The following is a 17,658-nucleotide window of genomic DNA, read 5'->3' as shown; positions in this document are numbered from 1 at the left end:
CATTGCAGGGCCTTACCGGAGAGGAGGGATATGATGAAAGTGACCTTAGCGTTCTCCAAGGGAAACTGTTGTGGTTGCATCTGGATATATAAGTTGACTTGAAGTAAAAAACCGCTACACTCAGCCGCCTCAACAGCAAATGTGGCTGGCATGGCCATGGGACATCCTGAGGCAGATGTTCTGTTAACAGAGTTGTAAATCACAGAGATCAAGTTTAAACGGTAATTGGTGAATCTTAGCTGACTGTCCTGGTATTGAGGAGTAGATGAGAGTCCAGTAGGGAAAGCCACGCGGGAACCAGAGAGCACAGGAAAGTTCGACGAGGGGAAAAGCATGAGGTCAGGAGCTGTCATCAGAGATGTGAACGGTAGACTCGACAAGGGGGGTCTGAAGAGAGTGTCCTTATATAGGGCATGGCTAACGAGGATCAGGTGCAGGTGATTAGAATTCAGGGGAAGATGAACGAGTGGGCGGTGCTACTGGTGACGTGGCAGGTGGAGGTGGCTGTGATGAATGTCTGACAGTACTGACATGTTTCTGTGGTTTAAACAAGATACCTTCTGATGTCCATTAATGTTTATTTCATGCTTTAACTAGTAAATATGAAAAGATGATCGTTCATGTGCCGCTTGAACTGATGCTAATTACCGTAATTCCGAGATCACAACACATGATGTCGTAATTACCGTAATTCGGAGATGACAACATGTGACATTGTACTCATAGCTTTCCATGTTGTCTGACTCAGAGGTAGCACCTAAGTAATGCCAAAATGAGTCTGGCGGCGGTCACGTGGTACATCTGTCACTGGTCCAAGTCGTAACTCTGAGAACATTCAGAGTTTACAAATTGTAATTCAAGATTAAGAGTTTTGATTATCATGTCTATCAGTCTATCATTCAGTTTTAACTTCTGATATAGGGTTTTCTGAGCGCACACATCTGAAGCATGCTCACAGAAAGTGGTTGTCGCATGGCATGTGAGTTCTAAACTAGTGTAAAACATGCATAAGTTACAAAAACATAGTCAGTTATGTCTGTTAATATTAAATTGTGTATTATGTGACAGCAGTGTAAAATACAACACCTATACTGCTGTTTGATTCTACGCTGTAAATTGGACACAAACAATAAAATAAAAGCAGCACAGCAATGTCAGTCAACTATCGAGAGTGGGGCTGGTAAAGTGTGATGTCAAACATTATGGATTCTGTGATCAGTAAGCTCTGAGATTTTGCTTGTGATTTATGGGGATTTAAAAAAGGACCGGGTGGATTTTTTAAAAATCATTATAGAGTGGTTGTGTACACACACACATTTATGTCCAAAAAACATGTAAAAGTGAATTTTGCATAATAGGTGCCCTTTAAAAAGCCATAAAACGGTATTTATTCTTTGAATTTCTTTAAAAAATTACATAATTTGAAAGCTGAGACCTAAAGTTACCCGCTCTCCCCTCTGTCAGTGTGTTGTCAGGTTCCTCAATGTATATGTCGCTGCATGAGAACATGACGTGTAGCGTGAGAGCACCATGGCTTGTCAGACATAGCAACAGTAACTTGGGGGGGCTTCCATTTTATTTAATATTACTAATCTCTATACTGTAGCGTCTAATGGCATGGCACAAAGTAGGTTAGAAGCTGCTTAGTCATGAAAGCATTAACAAAGAAAAAGTGAAAGTTAGCCCTGGAGCTATAAATACAGCCTGAAAGGAGAGATGCTGTCACAGTGTGCTTGCACATCCTATAGAGAGAAGAACACTAAATAGCAATTCTGTCTGTCTTGTTATTGCTGTAACGTGGAGAAGGAGACGAGAGGCGAGGGGATCCAAATGCGAGCTTTTATTTAATGGACGAGGCAAAGACATGGTCAGACAGGCAGGGTCAAAATCACAGCAAACAGGTATGTTGGGGCTAGGCACAATAGAAGTCTGTGAGGCTGGCGTGGGTCGATCAACGGCGAACATAATCCATAACGTGAAACAGAAGAATAATCCTTAAACGAGCAATAGTCCAGAAAGGCAGGCAGCGAGACCGAGATAGCCAGGAAACGAGATAGCCAGGCGAGAATAGTAAACACAGGAAACTAGGAACTCAGGAACTCGGAACTAGGAAACTTAGGAGACTAGGAAACACGGGAAATACAGGTACTAGGAAACTAAGAAAACTAGTAAACAGTGCTAGCACTTGGAGAGCGCTAAACACGACTGATAAAGTTCTCCACATTAACACTCCACAATACACGGTGATTAACGCGAGAAAGTCCGGGGCTTTTATAGGGTTGCTGATTGGCCACAGGTGTATGGCGCAATCAGCGTGGTGGATAGTGGGAGATGCAGTCCGGGGTGTAGTGCAGCAGTCTGAGTGTGATAATGGAACAAGAGCGACATCTGGTGGTGAGAAGATTTGTGACAATTGCTCTGTATTGAATTAAAGTTATCTTTGTTTTTAATTTATTGTTTAGCGTGTTGTTTTTAAACTTAATTTTAAACTATAAAATTTATAAGGAAAAAAACAGAGAAGGACATCACAATGGGAGCATCAGAATCAAAAGGAAAGTTGAATCAACCCTCAGGTAAGTATAATTTTACGTGGTGGATAGTGGGAGATGCAGTCCGGGGTGTAGTGCAGCAGTCTGAGTGTGATAATGGAACGAGAGCGACATCTGGTGGTGAGCGGACCGCAGGTCACCGACCAGATTTGTGACATAGCCCCCCCCAAAGAGCGGCTTCCAGACGCTCCAACAGAACAACAGTCCAGGGGAGCGGGGGGGGGGCGGGAGCGAGACAGGACGAGGGTTGGAGGACCAGGTGACCTGGTGACTGAGGCAGGACCGACAGAGCAGGAGCCCACCAGGGTGGAGCAGGAGGCGGAGCAGCCCTCCAGGGCGGAGCAAGACGTGGAGCAAAAGCCTTCCAGGGCGGAGCTGGAGGCGGAGCAAGAGCCCTCCAGGGCGGAGCCGGAGGCAGAGCAGGAGGCGCCGGGGCCCTCCAGGGCGGAACAGGAGGCGGAGCAGGAACCCTCCAGGGCGGAGCAGGAGGCGCAGGGGCCCTCCAGGGCAGAGCAGGAGGCGCAGGGACCCTCCAGGGCGGAGCCAGAGCAGGAACCCTCCAGGGCAGAGCCGGAGGCGGAGCAAGAGCCCTCCAGGGCAGAGCCGGAGGCACAGGGGCCCTCCAGGGCAGAGCAGGAGGCGCAGGGGCCCTGCAGGGCAGAGCAGGAGGTGCAGGGACCCTCCAGGGCGGAGCCAGAGCAGGAACCCTCCAGGGCGGAGCCGGAGGCACAGGGGCCCTCCAGGGCAGAGCAGGAGGCGCAGGGGCCCTCCAGAGCAGAGCAGGAGGCGCAGGGGCCCTCCAGGGCAGAGCAGGAACCCGTGTCATATACTGGGACCTGGGGAGAACAGGGACAGAGGAGGCAGACAGAATAAGGGGAGAAGCAGAGAGTGTACAGGTTAACGCCGCTTCCCTGGGAGGTTCCACGGCAAAAGCCGACACCTCAGGAGGCATTGGCGCAGCTTCTCCGGTGACAGAGGGCTCTTGAGCAGACTCGTGGTCGGACAAGACCTCTGTAGCAGCCTTGTGAGCAGACGGGCCCTCAGGGGCAGACTTGTGAACAGACGTGATCTCAGGAGCAGACTTGTGAACAGACGTGATCTCAGGGGCAGACTTGTGAACAGACGAGACCTCTGGAGCAAACTTGTGAGGAGACGGGCCCTCAGGGGCGGACTTGTGAACAGACGTGACCTCAGGAGCAGACGAGACCTCTGTAGCAGACTTGTGAGCAGACGGGCCTTCAGGGGCGGACTTGTGAACAAACTTGACCTCAGGAGCAGACTTGTGAACAGACGTGACCTCAGGGGCAGACTTGTGAACAAACGTGACCTCAGGAGCGTAGTGTGCAACCCATATACCGAGAATGGTGATCGCCATCACACTGGCAGACATAACGTGACAAGACTCTGGAAGGTCGGACAAGACTTGACAGGACTCTTGATGATCAGACATGTCGTGACGAAACTCTGGACAGACAGTGGAGCTGTGACGGGGCTCTGGGAGGTCAGACGAGACGTGACTTGACTCTGGACGGACAGACGAGACGTGACTTGACTCTGGACGGACAGACGAGACGTGACTTGACTCTGGACGGACAGACAAGACGTGACTTGACTCCAGGACAACGGCACTAACTTGACTTGTCTTAGGAAGAGCAGCTCTGATTTGACTTGACGCAGGAACAACAGCTGTAGCTTTACTTGGCCTTGGGAACATGGCTGCAACTTGACTTGAGACTGGAGGTACAATTGTGATTCGACTTGACAGAGGGAATACAGCTGTAGCTTGACTTGACTTGGGAACTTGACTTGACTCAGGAAACACAGCTGCAACTTGACTGGACTCGGAAACTTGACTTGACTCAAGAAACGCAGCTGCAATTTGACTGGACTCTGGCATGGCAGCAGTGACGTGACAGAGCTCCGTTATCGCCGCCATTTTGTAAACGGGCTCCGCCGTCGCCGCCATTTTGTGTGCAGACAAAATGGCGCGCCCCGGCGCGCCCGCCATCTTGTGCACGGACGCCGCTGTCGCCGCCATTATGTGAGCGTGCACCTACGTGGCCGCCATCTTGTGAACGGGCACCGCTGTCGCCGCCCTTGCATGAGAGCGTTCTGGCACGGCCGCCATTTTGTGAACGGGGTCTGTTGTAGCCGCCCTTATATGGGCGGGTTGCACGGCCGGCGTTAAACAATGAGCCCACACACAACAGAGCATAGTCCATAAAAGCCGCAAGTGATAAGCGCGGACCCTCGCGTCTCAGCCTCCCCAACGGCTGATTGACTCCATCACAAAATATCTCAATGATTATACAGTCCGGGAGGGTAGAATGATTTGCAATTGCCAGAAATTTACAGATGTATTGTTCTAATGAACGCGGTCCTTGTTTTAATCTAAATAAAGTCCTTGTTGTGTCCATACCTGTTGAATGCTGTCCGTGGTAAAAGCTGCTGGATCGTTGTTTGACCGTGTATTCTGTAACGTGGAGAGGGAGACGAGAGGCGAGGGGATCCAAATGCGAGCTTTTATTTAATGGACGAGGCAAAGACATGGTCAGACAGGCAGGGTCAAAATCACAGCAAACAGGTATGTTGGGGCTAGGCACAATAGAAGTCCGTGAGGCTGGCGTGGGTCGATCAACGGCGAACATAATCCATAATGTGAAACAGAAGAATAATCCTTAAACGAGCAATAGTCCAGAAAGGCAGGCAGCTAGACCGACGAAACAAGATAGCCAGGCGAGAATACTAAACACAGGAAACTAGGAACTCAAGAACTCGGAACTAGGAAACTTAGGAGACTAGAAAACACAGGAAATACAGGTACTAGGAAACTAAGAAAACTAGTAAACAGTGCTAGCACTTGGAGAGCGCTAAACGTGACTGATAAAGTTCTCCACATTAACACTCCATAATACACGGTGATTAACGCGAGAAAGTCCGGGGCTTTTATAGGGTTGCTGATTGGCCACAGGTGTATGGCGCAATCAGCGTGGTGGATAGTGGGAGATGCAGTCCGGGGTGTAGTTCAGCAGTCTGAGTGTGATAATGGAACAAGAGCGACATCTGGTGGTGAGAAGATTTGTGACAATTGCTCTGTATTGAATTAAAGTTATCTTTGTTTTTAATTTATCGTTTAGTGTGTTGTTTTTAAACTTAATTTTAAACTATAAAATTTATAAGGAAAAAAACAGAGAAGGACATCACAATGGGAGCATCAGAATCAAAAGGAAAGTTGAATCAACCCTCAGGTAAGTATAATTTTAGAGTTTTTGTGTTGTCTTTGAATTTATGCTAGCTGAGATAATATACCATTTCATGAGTTGAGGCTGGATATGTGAAATAGAAAATGTGTGATTTGTTTATATTGTTATTCAAAAATGATGGTAGTCTTGTAAGATGTTGAACTTTGCTTTTCCAGTTCAAATTTGGCCATGTTACATGCATGGGAGAGTAAATGGAAACAAAATTGCATTTGCATTTGTCTTTGTTATTTTCACGGTTTGGTTTCTTGTCATAGTTTTGCCTTGTTTTTGCCATTGTTTTGTTCTGTTTCCTTGCCATAGTTTTTGCCTTGTTTCATTGCCTTGTTTATTTTGCTACTTTGACTGCCCTCTGGTATTTTGACGTTCTGTCTGTTTTCTGGATTACGCTATTGTTTTGCCCTGGTTTACTCCGTTTGTTTGGAGATCGACCCTGCCTGTCTTGACCACGATCTGTGTAATAAAGCTCACACTTGGATCTATCACGCTTCCCTGGAGTCTCCGTTACAGAATACTTCGCCAACCAAAGATCCAGCGGCTTTCAGAAAGACAGATCAACTATGGATCCAGCATCACGACTCTTCTGTCCCCGCCAAGGTAACCAACCCATTGAGGATTATGTGGCAGATTTTTGTGAACTTTGTCACCTAGTAAATTTTAATGATGTGGCGCTCAAGGACATTTTTAGAGTGGGACTGAATGACCCCATTCATTCTGGCCTGCCTGGAGGAAAGATTCATTGGTCTTTGGAACAATACATTGACTATGCTTTGCTACTTGCGGGATCATCATTTACTGTGGGGATTGCGGATGAGGGACCCCACAATCCTGCAGTAACCCCCACACCACAACCTGCTTATGTCATGTCAAGCAAACCAGAGACCTTTCACGCCAAGCCTGCCAAGCCAAAGCCTGCTCACATCGTGTCCACCAAGCCAAAGCCTGCTCAAGTCATATCTGGGATTATTAAAATTGCATCTGAGCACTCTCATACCATACCTGCCAAGCCACAACCTGCTCATGTCATGTCTGTTACACCAAAGCCCTCTCATGCCAAGCCTACCAAGCCAAAGCCAGCTTCTGTCATGCCTGCCAAGCCTGTTCAAGTCACATCCACCAAGCCATGGTCTGCTCAGGTCACATCTACCAAGTCACAGTTTACTCACGTCATGTCTTCTGCTCCAAGGCCTGTCCACGTCACGTCTTCCGCTCCAGGGCCTGCTCACGCCATGCCTGCTGCGCCAGGGCCTGCTCATGCCATGCCTGCCCGTCCAGAGTCTGTACCTGTCATGGCCGCCCTCCCACAGCCAGCTCACAAGATGGCTACCATCTCCAAGCCAGTCCACAAGATGGCTGCCATCCCAGAGCCAGTCCACAAGATGGCCGCCATCCCAGAGCCAGTCCACAAGATGGCCACCATCCCCGAGCCTGTTCACAAGATGGCCGCCATCCCCGAGCCTGTTCACAAGATGGCCGCCATCCCCGAGCCTGTTCACAAGATGGCTGCCACGCCTGAGCCTCATCAACTCAAAATCATCTCATCCAAATCTCATCTCACCATGTCTGCTGCACCCAAAGCAAATCAAGTGATGCCTGATCCTCCGGTGTCAAGTCAGGGCTACACTTTCTGTGCCAAGTCAAGATACAGCTGTTTTCCATGAGCCAAGCCAAGATACAGCTGTTCTCCATGAGTCAAGCCAAGACACAGCTGTTGTTCTCCATGAATCAAGCCAAGACACAGCTGTTGTTCTCCATGAATCAAGCCAAGACACAGCTGTTGTTCTCCATGAGTCAAGCCAAGTCACAGCTGTGCCTCACGAGTGAAGCCAAGTCACAGCTGTGCCTCACGAGTCAAGCCAAGTCACAGCTGTGCCCCACGAGTCAAGCCAAGTCACAGCTGTGCCCCACGAGTCAAGCCAAGTCACAGCTGTGCCCCACGAGTCAAGCCAAGTCACAGCTGTTCCCCATGAGTCAAGTCACGTTACAGCTGTTGTTCCTGAATCAAGCCAAGTTACAGTAGATCTTCATGAGCCAAGTCAAGTTGCTGCTGTTGTCCCTGAGCCAAGCCAAGCTACAGCTGACCTTCACGAGCCAAGTCAAGCCACAGCTGACCTTCATGAACCAAGTCAAGTCACAGCAGACGTCCCTAAGTCAAGTCAAGTCACAGCAGACCTCCATGAATCAAGTCAAGAAACGGCTGTCCTACCAGAACCTCACCAGGTCCCCTCTGACCTTCCAGAGCCCACGCTCTCAAGCCACACAGAACCCACATTCCCAAGCCACAAGTCCACAGCATCCACACCCTCAAGGCCAACAGACATCCCACTATCTACTGTGCTGCCTGTAATGCCTGTTGCCATTTTCAGTGTGTGGGCTGCACACTGTGCTTCAGAGGTCTCATCCGCCCACGAGTCTGCTCCAGAGACCTCATCTGTCCAAGAATTCACGCCAATACCTCCTGAGGTATCAGCTCACACTGTAGATCCTCCAAAGGAGGTGGCGTCTATTTATGAACTCAATGCCATATCTGCCCAAGAATCTGCACCCGTGTCTCCAGAGGTGTCAGCACCTGCTGTAGATCCTCCTATGGGGGCGGCGTCCTCCCATGAACTCTCTGCCCGCCATTCCACGGTCAAGAGGACCAATCATGAACTCTCTGCCCATCATGCCACAGCCCAGAAGGCCTATCATGAACTCTCTACCTGTCATGCCACGGCCAAGGAAATCGTCTGTGAACACACCGCTCCGCTATGGATGTCACTAGTTCCACTTTGGATATCTCTGCTCCTGTCTGCTCTGCCTGCCCTGCAATGGCTCCCTGTTATGCCTGCTCTGCCTACCTCGCCATGGCTTCCTGTTCTGCCTGCTCTGCCTACCTCGCCAGGGCTTCCTGTTCTGCCTGCTCTGCCTGCCTCGCCATGGCTCCCTGCTCTACCTGCTCTGCCTACTCCACCATGGCTTCCTACTCTGCCATTGCTCCACAGCCCAGGCCCTCCAGTGTTTCACGGTCTGCTACTGCTCCACGGCCCAGGTCCTCCAAGGTTCCACTGTCTGCCATTGCGCCACGGCCCAGGCCCTCCAGTGTTTCACGGCCTGCTACTGTTCCACGGCCCAGGTCCTCCAAGGTTCCACTGTCTGCCATTGCTCCACGGCCCAGGTCCTCCAAGGTCTCACTGTCTACCATTGCTCCACGGCCCAGGTCCTCCAAGGTCTCACTGTCTGCCACAGCTCCACGGTCCAGGTCCTCCAGTGCTTCACTGTCTGCCACTGCTCCATGGTCCAGGTTCTCCAGTGCTTCACTGTCTGTCCCTGCTCCACGATCCAGGCCCACCTCCTCTACATGGACCTGGCCCTCCGTCCCACCCCCTGTTTTGCCTCTGTTCCCCCACCCTCCTGGACTGTTGTTGTTTGAGCGCCAGGGGTCGCTCCTAGGAGTGGGGGGATTCTGTAACGCCAAGCCAGCAGAGGGAGCCCTTACCCATGAACTGACTGTTGCTGCTCCCTCTGCTGCCTCGTTGGTTACTTCCTGTTTGGTGGCCATAAAAGGAGGCCATTACCAAACAGATGGCGCAAAGTATTGTTTTGCCTGTGCGGACTCTACTAAGCGTTTTCTCGGATTTCCTTGCCTTGTTTTTGTTATTTTCACGGTTTGGTTTCTTGTCAAAGTTTTGCCTTGTTTTTGCCATTGTTTTGTTCTGTTTCCTTGCCATAGTTTTTGCCTTGTTTCATTGCCTTGTTTATTTTGCTACTTTGACTGCCCTCTGGAGATCGACCCTGCCTGTCTTGACCACGATCTGTGTAATAAAGCTCACACTTGGATCTATCACGCTTCCCTGGAGTCTCCGTTACAATCAGCAACTATTGAACATTCTATATGATTCATAGATTAAGTAATCAATAAATTGTTATTAGTTAAATGTGTCATAATGCATTATACTCTAAGAATATTCCCTAATAACCTATTTTATTAACTAATTATGTGAATTCATATGGTAATTACCACAGTGGTCAAAGCTATGTACTTCAACTTCCAGTTGTCTGCCTTAATTAATCATTAGTTAATGATTTGCAAAGATGTCATTATGTTGTGACTTTACTTGTTGAGGCACATGACTAACTAATTCTAAATAATAACGTTCAGTTGTAAGTCATTTATAAGCAATTAGTTAATGATGAAACAATCATTTACAAAACATTTATAAAAGATTACTAAGTGATATGCTAACAATTTGTGTATGTTTTGTTAATTCATTTGCAAGTAATTTACAAGTAATTAGATAATAATTAACTAATCATTTACAATGATGATGACTATGCAGTCATAAATGATTAATAAGTGATATGTTAGTATTTTTATCTATGCTTTATAGATTAATTTATAAATCATTTACAAGTGATTAGATAATGATGAACTAATAATTTACAAATATCACTATACCTTCACAAATGATTAAGTAATATGCTAACGATTTACAAATCTGTCGTAAGTTATCTTTAAAAAATATCATGAAATAATCAAACTGATCCGTAGTCAATTGTTAATAAGTTACTAGTTAATATATTATTAATCAATTATAAACAATTGAAATGTCAATCATTGAAATGTTTACCCTCCACTAAAGATCACATCATGAATAAATCATTTACAAATCTTTCTGCATCCCCTAATCTAGTGTAAACAATTCATCAATTGTAAATGTTTTGCTCATCATTCGTAGATCTTTCCCCTCAGTGTGTATACCGACACTAATAATTATTTTAGAATAATTACATTTTTAGAATAATTACATTTTTGTGGTTTTCAACATGTCACTTATCATTTATAAACACATAGTCATGTGTTGTAAATTAGTTCATCATTAAATAATTTCTTGTAAATGAATTAACAAAACATACACAAATTGTTAGCATATCACTTATTAATCATTTGTAAATGTTTTGAAAATGATTATTTATTCAATAACTAATCATTTATAAATGACTTACAACTGAACGTTATTATAAGTGTTACCCTAAATCCATAACCACAATGATATATTACTTAACAATTAGTTAATATTTCTGTGCCTCAACAAGTAAAGTCATAACATAATGATATCTTTGCAAATCATTAGCTAATGATTAATTAAAGCAGACAACTGGAAGATGAAATGCATGGCTTCAACCCATTGTGGTAATTAACAAATGAATTTACACTATTAGTTAATAAAATGTATTAAATGTATTAATGTGTTAAAAAAAGTTATTAGGGAATGAATACATTATGACATATTTTACCATATTTTTGTGTTAGAAATTATGTAGGAAAAGTAATAGATTAATGTATGTCAAAAGTGCAACTTAAAAAAATCTACATCATAACATGGGTTCTGACCTTTGTCACAAAAGACTTTCTTTATTGGCTTTTTCCCTATCACACTTTAGAAATCATAAGAAATTATATATCAGTTCAAAACTTAAAATCTCAAAATTCATCCTTTGAAAGGCATTTTAAAATCAGACATTGCACTACCACATTAAAATCATATTACTAAATGTTTTCATTCATGAATTATAAACATCTAAGTCTGGGTAGTGCATTTTTATGTCTGTGTTCAAAAATGGGAGTGACAGTTAAAGGGTTAAGTACATTTAAAATGTGTACTTAGTTAAAATATGTAGAAATTATGGCTTACTTCAGGCTTTACTGAATAGCAAATCCTTCAAGTACTGAAAATAATAGCAAAAAACTAATTGAACATTTGAACTTTTGAATTACTTTAGTGGAATACTGGTTAAAGGATGTTGTTTTTTTGTTGTTGTTGTTGTTGTTGTTTTAAGTACGCATGTCACATTTTACCTGTTTGATTGTTCTTGATATTTAGTTTCTTTGCTTGTTTTGTCCCTCTTTATTTGTTACCTTGTTTACCCATCTGTTAATTATTCTCACCAGTTTCTTGTTTTACCCCTCATTCTGTGTGTTTATAGCCACGTGTTTCAGTTCTTGTTGTTTCGATAATTTGTATAAATAAAATTGCATTGCTGAGAAAGATCCTTACCTTGCCTGTCTTTTGTGGAACCCCCTTTTTTAACAGTCTGTCAATAACATCTGTGATGAATCACTTCTGTCATAATGTGCTGGTGTTCATTTGAAATTTGTACTGATACACCGACATTAGTTATCACTAAATTGTTTACATATTTATAGTGTGTGTGTGTGTCTATAGTAGAAAATGACAGATCATATGACAAACAAACATCGCAAACACAACATACTTTAATGACGTCTAAGGACTAATAATTTTTAATCTACACTCTTAAGTAAAATGGTTCTAAACAGTACCAGAAAAGGGTTCTTCAGGTTGTAGCAATAACCCTTTTTGGTTCTAAATAGAGGCCTTTTTATAGGGCTCCATAAAGAACAATGCTTAAAAAATGCTAGGTCCTTAGTGGTGTCATAAATAACATTTTTATGATTGGTTTTTCATTAACATTAGTGCATTAATATAATTGATATTAGTATTATTAATATTATTTGTCTCTGTTATTTGTTAATGTTGTTTTTACCCCTCTATCTGCCTAGTCTTATGTAGTGTCTGTTAGGGTTTTACACAACAACGTGTCAATTAGGTACTTTTTTTTTTTTTTAATGACATGAAATTGTAGCAAAGATTACATTTTTTAACAACAGTTACTAAAGTACAACAACAAAATAGAAACTAAAGTAATGTAATGAAGACCAAGTTCCAGTTCCATACTGTCCTTTACGATGACTTTAAGTCCATCATTATCTGTATTTTGGTGTGACTGAGTGGCAGAGTTACAATGTGTCTCCTTTCATTTGTTTTTTGTTTTTTTTGTGAAAACAATTGTTTATTAAAGGAGAAGTCCACTTCCTGAAAAACCATTTACAAATAATGTACTCACCCCCTTGTCATCCAAGATGTTCATGTCTTTCTTCAGTCATGAACACTGGATTCCTCGCATACTACTTTCGACCTTAAAGGAGAACTCCACTTCTCCTTTAGTAGTTTAAATGCGGTCTTATCTAGCGAAATGTCTTTTTTTGTTTTTGTTTTTTTTTTTTTTGAAAAATAAAAAATGGTATACTTTTTAAGCACAAAAGCTCATGTAGCACAGGCTCTGGGATGTGCGTCCACGACACCACGAATCACAAGGTAGAGTATGATGAAAAACTCCATCTTATTTTCTCCTACAACTTCAGAATCACCCAACATCGTTGTAGCTTTTTGTTTGTAAATAGTGTTTGCACTTGCACTAGTTTAGTGTAGTTAGTGTAGTAAAATTAACAAGTGTAGCCTCTATTAGGGTATTATATTGAAATAACTTCACCCTGTTGTGTGGATTAGGTACTTTTTTATTGACGTCCAAAATTGTAGCAAAACGCTCTTCACAGCAGTTATTAGCTGAACACATTAATAAATGACAATTGACACTGAACATGAATAAATACATAAAGAAGTAAAACACAAAATAAAAATAAAAAAATATATGTGATGAAGACCACGTTCCAGTGAAATATCTTCACAATCCTCTATGATGCTTTTAAGTCCATCATTATGGCATGATTGAGTGTGTTTCTCTCTGCAGATGATGTGATGAATCTAAAATGTACAATTGAGTTAAAGGTTACAGTGTGTCCATGTCTTTATGTACACTGACCAAAATTATAAACGCAAAACTTTTGTTTTTCCCCCCATTTTTCATGAGCTGAACTCAAAGATCTAAGACTTTTCTATGTACACAACAGGCCTATTTCTTTCAAATATTGTTCACAAATCTGTCTAAATCTGTGTTAGTGAGCACCACTTCTTTGCAGAGATAATCCATCCGCCTCACAGGTGTGGCATATCAAGATGCTGATTAGACAGCATGATTATTGCACAGGTGTGCCTTAGGCTGGCCACAATGAAAGGCCAAAGGAGAAGTGCTCACTAACACAGATTTAGACAGATTTGTGAACAATATTTGAGAGAAATAGGCCTTTTGTGTACATACAAAAAGGTCTTTGAGTTCAGCTCATGAAAAATGGGGGCAAAAACAAAAGTGTTGCATTTATCATTTTGGTCAGTGTAAGAACAATTATGTACACAAAGGCCAAAAGTAGCAAAAAATGGACAGTATGTGAGCCCTTCACAATCTTAAAAAACAGGAAGTGATATGAAGTCATGACAGTGTTAATGTCTTTTGGGGCAGCTGTGGCCTAATAGTTAGGGAGTTGGGCTTATAACTGAAAGGTTATGGGTTTGAGTCCCAGGTCTGGCAGGGATTGAAGGTGGTGGGAGTGAATAACCCTCAATACCATGACTAAGGTGAGTCCCTTGTGCAAGGCATTGATCCCCCAACTGCTCCTTGGGAACCGCAGCGATAGCAATATGGCTGTTCACTGCGTGTGCGTGTTTGTTCACTACTCACTACTGTGTGTGTGCACCTGGATGGGTTAAATGCAGAGCACAAATTCCAAGTATGGGTCACCATACTTGGCCACATGTCACGTCCTTACCTTTTGTGACTGGGTATGTTTAGTACATTAGTACATATAAACACAAATTTACAATTTAAAATTCATAACATTACTGATTAAAAATTCTGTGTCTCTTTTACTTAATTTCTTCATTCTTTAATTGGGGTGACAAATGTGAGGCAGAGTTTGTAAAAATGCTTGTTTTTGTTTTGTTTTTGTTTTTTAATAAAATGTATTGCTATGCATTTAATGTAATTTTAATATCCATTAAAATAGAAGCTTATAAAATGCATATAGTGCAGAGCAACCCTGCAGTGTTTCGTTCCTGAATGAATCTGTTTTTGAAGAAAACACTTCAGACTCACTCCGGAGGGAAAACCCTTTGAAGGGTTTAGGGCATATGAGCCCTTCTGAATGGAATCCAGTGTTTGTTTCTAATTGAATCAGACTTTTTGAATGAATCGTTTGATTTGAATGAGTCATTAAACCATTCATTAAAACACGGACTTGCTGCCACCTATTGGTGGCTTTGTTGTCATATTTATTTAAATATAAATAAACCAGCCAAGGTGCCAGCACAAAAACATATTCAGCAAAATATTGTTTAATTATCAATATTGACCAAAATTCTTCCATTATTGCCCCCAGAAAGAAAACTGCTAATAAATCATAGTTCATTTAATAAAGCAAATTTTTCATTGAATAAAAATCCATTTAAAAATGGGAGAGATTTTGTAATTATTTTGTAAAATTAGCTCACCAAAGAAATTGACCACACCATGCCATCTGATTTTTATTTATTTATTTATTTATTTATAATTCGACCACTGAGTGTAAGAGTATACTTTTGAGGGAAGACATTCAAATAATTCATTTTGACTGAATACTAAATGGATTTTAAATTTTATATCTAGCTTTTATTTTGCAGTTATCATGTAATCATAAATCATTTCCATCTCTATTACAGAATTTGATGAACCATGGAGGGAAATGCCATGGGAGTAAGTGGAAAAATATTCTTTACAAAAATAAATAAAAATGACAACCTATTTGTAAAAGCAAAAGTGTGTAGCTTCAACACTGCTTTGTAAAAAAGGCTCCTTTTTCAACAGAGAGAAAGAACTCTTGGAAAAAAACCTCAGGGAACTTAAGCTGAGCGATCCAAAGGTTAAGTATGTCAGGATCTTGCTAACTGGACAAATTGGAGCAGGAAAGTCCAGCTTCATCAACTCAGTCAATAGTACTTTTCAAGGAAGAATCACATCAGAAGCCCTTGCTGATACTGTGTCTGGAACAAGTTTTACAAAAACAGTAAGTATATGAACCTGTGTTTTAATTTCAAATTAAATGGTTTACTAAATTATGTGGGCTACAAAGGAAAAAAAAGCTGTGTTGAATAAGACACTGAAAAATCCTCAAAGACTGACCACAACCTTATACAAGCAATGTGATGCAAACAACCTGTGACTACTAGGATCTTCTTCACTAACAAGCAAAATAAGTCATCTGCATGAAATAATCCAAATGCTTTGTTTTATGTGCTGGTTGCTTTTGCATGTCTATATCAAATACATTTGAAATACCTAAGTTGTTTATTTCATTGTTCTACTTCTGCATTTATCTACAGTACAGAACTTATTACATAAGAGATGGAGAATCAGCCCTGCCTTTTGTCTTCAATGACATCATGGGCTTAGAAGCCGGAGAATCACATGGTGCACATCAAGAAGACATCGCCAAATGCCTTGAGGGTCTCCTTAAGGAAGGATACAATGTGAGGAGGAAACTTTTGCCTATTCATTTATTTAGATTAAGATGTATTTAGACAAAGTGGCTTTATGAAATTATTTAAATGTTACTCAAACAATGCATCGACACTGCAGAATTACTAAATAGTGCCTTTCCTCTTTTATCCTTGATATGAAGAGACAAGATATATGACCTTTTTCCTCTCATCTCTAAGTTTTTCTCTTTTACCTTTACATTCAGTTTAGTCCAGGTGTTTCTGCTAAAAAAGAGGACTGCAGAGGTAAACCAAGCGCTGAGGATCTGACGTATTGTCTGGTCTACGTCGTAGCAGCTAAAACGGTGTCAATGATGCATGATGACGTCTTCAGAAAGATGAGATACATTCGACAGAAGGCCAGTGAATTAGGTGAACAAAACAGCAATACATTTTAATAATCTGTTAAAATCGCACCACATGGTAAATACAAGTAGACTCACTAATTGTAGGATTTAAAAAATAAAAAAAAAAAAAAATCCAAATCTAAATAATGGGTCCAAGAGTTTGTTTGGATCATTCAGTGTTTGTAACTTGCCACACAAATCTAACAAAATGGCACAGACTTCAAGCAACATCATACTAAGAATATAAGGAATATATATTTAAATTTATGTTCACATTCAACAGAAATTCCTCAGGCAATCATCATGACGAAGGTGGATGAAGTATGCCCACTAGTCCAAAAGGATCTAAGAAAAATCTACACTAGCAAAAAGATAAAGGAGAAGGTAATGATTGGTGATGATGTCACAAACACAAATATGTTTTAGATCATATTCTTTTTATTTATTACAACCCCAAAATCATCCAGCCTGTGTTCTTCCTTCCACAGATGCAGCAGTGCTCTAATTCGGTTGGTGTCTCTATGAGCCACATCTTCCCTGTGAAGAACTACCATGAGGAAAGTCATACACAAAATAACATGGATGTACTGATCCTAAGGGCTCTTACAGAGATTGTGCAAACAGCAAATGATCTACTGAACAGAAGAAAATATGAATCGGAAAAAAAAGGATGTTTCCTGTGTTTCTGTTAAGAATTTATAAACCAGTACATGGAACATCAGGAACTGGGATGCATGACAATGCTTGGGCAGACAAAGCGGGAGTTATATGTAGTTGTGATTGCTGTGTTGCATGGAAGTGATCAGCCTGTGACACTGCTGAGGGACTATTATAAAACAACAACAACAACAACAGTAATAATAATAATAATTACAATACACAAAAAGTAATAATAACAATAAAATAACAAAATTGACAATTGACGAAAGGAAGAAAAGAAAGAAAAAAATATAGATTTGCATACATAATCTATAAAGCAAAGGCAACATGATCAAACGATAACGTGACAGTAGACTATTTATGTAAACACTGTTGTTTTGTTTTCAACCATCGTTCAAGTCCTTTATTAAAAGCAATGCCATTATTTTCTGTTTAAATTTGTATGTAAAGCATTCCAGAGTTTTGCCCCCTTCAAAGAAAAAACAGACTGACCAAAAGAGGTCTTATATTTAGGAACAAGACAATCATCACTAATAGTGGCTGGTGTGTTTGCCCTCTGAGTGGTCTGATGTCTGCTGATTAATTCGGAAAACAG

The 17,658-nt window shown here is 41.9% G+C and overlaps 1 protein-coding gene across 1 annotated transcript; it reads left to right on the top strand.

The window, feature by feature from the left end:
* Nucleotides 1-413: 413 nt before the first annotated feature.
* Nucleotides 414-17,095, top strand: LOC127160690 (interferon-induced protein 44). Its single transcript, XM_051103343.1, has 8 exons — nucleotides 414-515; nucleotides 6,276-6,406; nucleotides 8,176-8,370; nucleotides 15,386-15,584; nucleotides 15,901-16,047; nucleotides 16,263-16,428; nucleotides 16,687-16,787; nucleotides 16,892-17,095. The coding sequence occupies exons 1-8, from the start codon at nucleotides 414-416 to the stop codon at nucleotides 17,093-17,095; spliced, it is 1,245 nt and encodes a 414-aa protein (XP_050959300.1).
* Nucleotides 17,096-17,658: the final 563 nt, after the last annotated feature.

This window comes from Labeo rohita, unplaced genomic scaffold, assembly GCF_022985175.1.
Source record: "Labeo rohita strain BAU-BD-2019 unplaced genomic scaffold, IGBB_LRoh.1.0 scaffold_430, whole genome shotgun sequence".
Lineage (NCBI taxonomy): Eukaryota > Metazoa > Chordata > Actinopteri > Cypriniformes > Cyprinidae > Labeo > Labeo rohita.
Note: the sequence above shows the minus strand (reverse complement) of the source record. Positions and strands in the feature narration are given on the sequence as shown.

Bases quoted from the DNA above. Each gene is read 5' to 3' on its own strand.
- LOC127160690 (XM_051103343.1), top strand. From the start codon at position 414: ATGGCTAACGAGGATCAGGTGCAGGTGATTAGAATTCAGGGGAAGATG. The intron at 516-6,275 runs GTCTGACAGTAC...TGTGTAATAAAG, and splicing joins TGGAGGTGGCTGTGATGAAT to CTCACACTTGGATCTATCAC. The intron at 6,407-8,175 runs GTAACCAACCCA...TGCCATTTTCAG, and splicing joins ACTCTTCTGTCCCCGCCAAG to TGTGTGGGCTGCACACTGTG.